Source organism: Drosophila ficusphila, unplaced genomic scaffold, assembly GCF_018152265.1.
Source record: "Drosophila ficusphila isolate 14025-0441.05 unplaced genomic scaffold, ASM1815226v1 contig_198, whole genome shotgun sequence".
Lineage (NCBI taxonomy): Eukaryota > Metazoa > Arthropoda > Insecta > Diptera > Drosophilidae > Drosophila > Drosophila ficusphila.
The window spans coordinates 4,579,640-4,585,991 of record NW_025064092.1 but is presented as its reverse complement, the minus strand read 5'-3'; the positions used below and the strand labels follow the sequence as shown (position 1 = coordinate 4,585,991).

Sequence of the window (6,352 nt, the reverse complement as noted above, 5' to 3'; positions counted from 1 at the left end):
AACCGCAGAGCCATCAGGAAGTGTGGCCCAACTGATCCGCGCGAGGAGGGAAGTGCGAGTGAAAGGCAAGATTTATTTCGTGTGGCCAATCAACTAAATCGAACAAAAGAAAAGGAAAACAGAATGCAAGTGGATTGTGGAATGATCAGGCTGGATGAGGGGTTCGTGCAGCAACAACTACGCCGCTCGTTGACCGTCGCTCAGCCGCTGGGCACCAACGGTGGGCGGGGCTGGTCGGGCGGCCGGCTGTCGCTGGTGGCGCAATTCGCGTCGCTTTTCACGCAGGATCTGCTTGGTCTGCGAGGTATCCAGCTCCTCCCAGCCGCCGGCATTGTCGTCCACCCAGTCCTCGAGATCGGCCTGCCAAATCAATGCACATATAAATATGCTCCATGTGACCAACTTTTGGGTTAGTAAGTCAGCTTACATTATTGCTAATGGGCACCAAATCCTGGGCCTGCAGTCTTGAAAAGTCCGTTGATTGGCTGGCCGCCGCACTCGTCGTTGGGTCCTCCAGGTAGAACTTCATTTGAGGCTTAATGGTGGGCGTTAACTCCTGCAAGAAAATTAAAATTAAATTAAGAGCGGGACACATAAACCGAAATTTTTCTGTCTGAATTAAAAATATTTTTGAATTGCGATTTGTTTAAAAATTCGCTACGGATTGTTTGGTTTATAAACTGTTGTTAACTTGCTATCTTAAACTGCTAACGTATTTGTTACGCAGTTAACAACAGATGTTTATATGCAAATATTTAACTTTACCGAACACAAAATTTACTTTAAAACGAATAATAAGCTTAATTAATCAATAAAGACAGTGTTTTCATAAAAGATTCGATTAGGCGATTAACAGATATACAAGGTTTTACCTAAGCAGGAAATAAACGAGGATCCTTTACCATTTCATTAATTAATTCATTCAATTCATAAATTCTATCTTAAATGAATAACATCTAAAAAAATACATTACATGAGAAGGTAAGCGAATGAACACCTGCGAATCTTATCAGCTGTTTTTATCTGTTCCGGCAAACCTAATAAAATAGCTCACCAATTTTACCTAGGTAAACGAATCTCTTTATACCCAAAAACTTTGCATATAAGCAAACCACCATTCTATCTATTAGGATAAGCTGTAAAATTTCCAGTGCTATCAGCCTAACCTCCGCTGTAACCATCGGCTAAATTGTGCCAACTCACACTGAAGAAGTCCGGTTCGGGCTCCTCCTTCGGCGGCGTTGGCGGTTGAGCCATCCGCTGGCGGTACTGCTCGATGTGCTCCTCCACGGTCCGCGGACTGTCGTCCCAGGAGTTCCAGTCGCGCTCCTTGGGACCCATTGACCTGGAATTTCCGACGGCGGCGGAGGAGGAGGCGGCAGAGAAGTCACCCCGCTCCACAATCACGTTCACAGCCTGCAGCTGGTCGCCGTTTGCGCTTCCGGAGTGACTGAGCTTCCGGCGCCTCGAAAAGCAACACAAGGCACGTCGGCACAGTGTGATGATGCCCAGGACCAGCATCTTGATTTGCTGCAGCATTGTCACCTGGTTTTATTGTTTTACTTTATTTACTAATTGTCGGTTAGAGCTGAAACATAATACGATGTTTATCCGATACTATTGATGTTGTCCCTGGTAAACATCGATTACTTTCACTCAGCGATTAGTTAAGCTTATGTTATTGTAAAACCTCAATTTAAATCGACCGTTAATGCAAGGCTGAATAAGCACTTGATAAATAATTCTGTTTTTTCCGAATCCAACAAAACAAATTACTTTCAGCCCCAATACCAAAGAAGCGTATCCCTTATGTCCAATTAAAAAAAGGAATCATATATGTATATCTATAATTGCGTTTAAAAACTCTTGTTTAATATTAACCTTAAAAAAACTTGAATTCTTTCTAAAAGTTCTAAAATGTTTTTTAATGGACCATTGCACTACGTCCTTGGTTCTCCACTTCCTCGTGATCAACATTGTTGCGTTCGATCTTATTGCGTCTTCGGAACTGTACGATAAGGACTTCTATAACCCAAGGAGCAGCGCACAGGATCATGAAGCCATTGAGGATGTGGAAGACCAGAATATAGTCCTTTGTCTGATCACGTATCATCCCGACAATGGGGCCTATAAGAAACATGCCATTGCCTTGGATAAACATAAACAACCCATAGCCGGTGGCGAACCTAAACAAGACAAAATATTAGAGAAAAATGGTAATGTTGTACATTTTATTAACTATAAGAACAAAACCTACCTCTCCTTGGACAAATAGTCAGCAAAAACGAGAGGCAATGGGACGTGAAGCCAAGTGCGAAGAAAACCAATAACAGCCGTAATGCAGGCCATGCTCACAAACTCTGTAATGCCGTTGAAAACTAAAAATAAATTTAATATATTATGAAAAAATTACACACAAAGACCTCAAGAATTCCATACCAAATCTTGCAAAGACCGTTAAAACCGCTCCGGCCAGGTAAATATATCGGGAAGGAACTTGGATGCAGACGGCGGTGATCGCTAAGAAAATACGGGACGTTAAATCTGCAGCTGCTCCGATGGCTATAATGGTGGCAGTATCCGGCTAAAAATAAATACAATTACATATAACACGCTATAAAAAAACATGAATTGAAGAATGTTAACAACAGTTATCCTTTTTGATAAGTTCTTCGTTTTTGATCATCAAAATTATCGTGGGAGGTTCATCACTATTCAAAGTTTGTGTGCTTCGTTAAATAAAATGGCGGCATCGTTCTTGGCAATTCTCTTTTGTGACTTTTTAGACGCCAACGTTTGCGCTTAATTAACTAGTTGCCTTAAAGTGTTTAAACAAATTAACGTGTATTTAAATTAAAGTGCGAATTGTTTACCTGATATTAATATTGTTAAACATTGAATGGAAGTAAAAACACAATTGCAAAACGACGATGCGATACTGCTAGATCAGCGAATGGAGACATTTTGCAGGTTAGTTTTCGCAAATCCCTTTTGACATTTTGTGGGGGAAGGCTTCTATGATGAAACCGTTAAATTATTAAGATCAGATTTAAAAGGGAAACCGCGTGTAAAGTCTTAACGAGTATAATAGATCATTTAGACTCAACGTGTGGTAAATGGTAAATGCAAAAGGAAGGGCTCGCTGCTCCAAAAAACTCTGAACAAATTCCAAACCAATTTTAATGAAAATATTTCTGGGATAACCGAATTAATACATTTCTATTTAATTAATAATGTTCTTTAACTCACCTTGCTGTAGCCCAATTCGAAAAGATACACCGGCTGCATGGTGAAGAACGTGATGTCGGAGTAGAGGGCGAAAGTGATTCCAAGCACGATGTTCACGTAGATGGGCTTCTTAAGAATCGTCAGATCGAGGAAATCGACCACAGTGCGCACCCAGCCCTTCTTTGGCGCCTCTTCCGGGGGCACAGATCGCCCAACTGCACCACCTGCTCCACCGGTGATCATACTTTGGCGACGCGAGGCCTGAAGGCTGTGCATCATCTGGGGAGAGGCATCGCTGACCACCACGGGTCCCGACCAGTTGCCCAGGCTAGTGATGCTGGAGGCCCGGCTGGAGAGGACCCTCAGCATTTGCTCCTCGGCGTGGGAGAGGCGTCGCGCTACCGGATCTGCGTGGAACGTGGGCTCCTCCTTGGAGGGCTTCAGAGGCGTCTCCGGTTGTACTCTAACCACCACCGCTGGCTTCACCGGCAGCTCCTGCAGCTTCAGCTCCTCCTCCTCGGCTTCAATGGGCACACGACGCATGTGCCACTCGACGGGATGCATCACCAGCATGCCGAGCACCGCATGGGCATTAAGACCGGTCAGCATGAGCAGGCAGCCCCGGAAGCCGTACCACTGCAACAACTTCTGCATCACAATCGGATACAACATGGATCCCAATCCAATCAGCGTTTGGGCGAAACTCATCCACATCACCCGGTTCTTCACGAAGTAATGGTTGAAGGTCGTGTAGCAGGTGGGCACCATCAGTCCAAAGGCGAATCCCTGAACCACGCTGAAGGCCAGCATTAGGTGCCACGTGGTGGTGGCAAACAGCTGCATTCCGGTGCCCAAAAAGTACAGTATGCCCCCAGTAAGGCCCACCTGCCGCATCCCAAAGCGCTGGAACAGCGATCCGGAGAACAGTCCGGCGAAGCTCATCGACGAGAAGAAGGCGCTCGTGATGATGGCCATGGCACTCGTTCCTGCCCCAATGCCCTTCAGGAAATCTCCGAAGACCAGGCCAAACGACGGCAAAGCGGCCAGGGCACTCGTCTATAAAAGGAATAATCGGGTAAGTCATTGGTTTAATATTTCTGGACGTTTTTAAGATGCATTCTTTACTGGAAATTATGTAAAACAAATGCTTATAAGTTTCAAGTATGGTATTTTCAAATCAAAAGATAAGAGAGTTGCAACTGCATATTAGGATATTATATTTTAAAATTGGTTCATTTCAGTAAACTATTATTTACACAACCCACAAGTATCATTAGAATCCAATAATGTTCAGGTTTTGAAGTTACATTAGATTAAATATAATTAAAACCGTCAAAAGTCTCAACACAAAATGTTGATTTTTATAAATAAATGGATAGTTTATTTTACCAACATATCAAGGGTAACTTGAAAATTATTTAAAGATTGAAAAACAGGGAATGTCTTGCTGGTTTGATATCACTTATTTGCACATTATTTAACACATGATCCCAGAGTACTATTCAGTAATTTAATTATTTTGTTCTTATTTCACTTCTAAAAAATGCACTTATATTTTTAACCTCAAAATAACTTATGTATTATTGGCAGAACCAAAGTCGGCCATAGTAGTGAACAATTTGAATCATATTCCTCCGAAGAAGATCCCTTCCGGTTGCACTTACAAAGGGAAGGGCCATGCCGATGCAGACGAGGATGCCCCAGCCGCCATCGGGGGCCTCCAACTTGTACGCTTTCGACTTCTTCATCTCGAATACTGGGCGGCAAGTGTTGCGTTACTGACTGAAGTCGGTGCTCGGTCGTCACCCAGACATCGGAGGCATCACTCCATCCGTGTACATATATCAATCCCACCGTATAAGTCGGCGCATCCAGTAGCCACCGCCTCTATTGCCCGCTTATCGCACCTCGGGGTCTTTATGGCCAAGCTAAGCTTCTTATGACGAAGGTTTACAATGCCGTTTTTCCCGATAAGATTAGTCCGGATGCTCGGACAGTTGAGAGTATTTGCCAAGATGCTCTGCCCCCCGAGTGTTTTTTCCGAGCATTTCTTTTATAACCTTCCACGCCCCCGAAATTCGAGTTGTAATTATCTATTACATTTGCGAATCACGGAAATATGTACGAGCATCGTTTGGGTTTTTATCATCGTTTTCATATCGAAAACAAGTCGTCCCGTCTCCCCTGATAAGAAGTTTCAGAACTAACGCTTTGGACAGGTTTGTCACTAGATTTACAACAGTCCTCGTGCCTCGTCGACGCATTCCGTCTCCTTTCCTAGATGAGATTTCTTGTGTCTAATTTATACAAACTTAAATTTATTCTTCACGCATTACATTTGTTTGCCCCGGACGCATGATAGTTCCTCTCGACATTATCCCCATAAATGACTTCTTGTTTGCCTTCTGTTGATAATGATGGTTGGGTGTATCTTGGCCGGATCTCAGATATCATTGAAGATGACATTATGGGGGAAGCATTCTTTGAATTTGCATTGCATATTAATAATATTTAATTGTAATCTATTGAATTGGAATTGAATTTACTAGAATTAAAGACCAGACCTATTATGAAATATTTGTTTTACCCCTAAGTTTGTTTGGCTCAGAGACTAACCTCTCAGTTCACGATTATCTAATCTGTCCCAATTTGTTATCTTTTCCTTCTCATGATCTATATTTACTTCCTGGAAATATCTTTCACCAAACGAATTTTACTCATTTCGTTATTTTGGATCATTTTATTTTCAGTTTAATATACGCATACTCATATACTGATACAATATATTTTTATATTATATAAGGCTACAATATCGGGCAATACATTTCCAAAATTTGCTTCATACGCTTGTATCAAAATCGTTCACATCTACGGACTATCCGACAATAAATGTATATTCCGCGATAAATTTAAGTACCCAAAATATGCTTAACATAATAGTTTGTGTATATTGTATATCCGAATTTCGTTACAGGGGCCAGGGTCATTTCGTTTATTCCAGTGTAGCAATTCACACCGAGCCCAAAAGTTTGCTACAAAGAGTTTCCTTGGTCGTTTGTCCACGATTTGCGTGGCGTGTTTGCATTTATTGCTTATCCGTTGGGTTTAGTTGCATTTTGGTTCG

The 6,352-nt window shown here is 42.3% G+C and overlaps 2 protein-coding genes across 2 annotated transcripts; both read right to left on the bottom strand.

Annotated features, from left to right (window-relative positions):
- Nucleotides 1–53: 53 nt before the first annotated feature.
- Nucleotides 54–1,594, bottom strand: LOC108094332 (receptor-binding cancer antigen expressed on SiSo cells). The gene is made up of 3 exons (XM_017194885.1): nt 1,204–1,594; nt 428–556; nt 54–360 (listed from the first exon to the last, which is right to left on the bottom strand). The coding sequence occupies exons 1-3, from the start codon at nt 1,537–1,539 to the stop codon at nt 178–180; spliced, it is 648 nt and encodes a 215-aa protein (XP_017050374.1). The 5' UTR covers nt 1,540–1,594; the 3' UTR covers nt 54–177.
- Nucleotides 1,595–1,830: 236 nt separating this feature from the next.
- Nucleotides 1,831–5,018, bottom strand: LOC108094313 (monocarboxylate transporter 9). The gene is made up of 5 exons (XM_017194845.2): nt 4,893–5,018; nt 3,250–4,284; nt 2,440–2,584; nt 2,258–2,378; nt 1,831–2,186 (listed from the first exon to the last, which is right to left on the bottom strand). The coding sequence occupies exons 1-5, from the start codon at nt 4,974–4,976 to the stop codon at nt 1,925–1,927; spliced, it is 1,647 nt and encodes a 548-aa protein (XP_017050334.1). The 5' UTR covers nt 4,977–5,018; the 3' UTR covers nt 1,831–1,924.
- Between the last annotated feature and the right edge of the window lie 1,334 nt (nt 5,019–6,352).

Coding starts and splice junctions, on each gene's coding strand:
- LOC108094332 (XM_017194885.1), bottom strand. CDS start 1,539: ATGCTGCAGCAAATCAAGATGCTGGTCCTGGGCATCATCACACTGTGC. Junction 557..1,203: donor CCGAACCGGACTTCTTCAGT/GTGAGTTGGCAC, acceptor ATTTTCTTGCAG/GAGTTAACGCCCACCATTAA. Junction 361..427: donor TGGTGCCCATTAGCAATAAT/GTAAGCTGACTT, acceptor TTGATTTGGCAG/GCCGATCTCGAGGACTGGGT.
- LOC108094313 (XM_017194845.2), bottom strand. CDS start 4,976: ATGAAGAAGTCGAAAGCGTACAAGTTGGAGGCCCCCGATGGCGGCTGG. Junction 2,585..3,249: donor TCGAATTGGGCTACAGCAAG/GTGAGTTAAAGA, acceptor ATTTATTTTTAG/CCGGATACTGCCACCATTAT. Junction 2,187..2,257: donor GACTATTTGTCCAAGGAGAG/GTAGGTTTTGTT, acceptor TGTCTTGTTTAG/GTTCGCCACCGGCTATGGGT.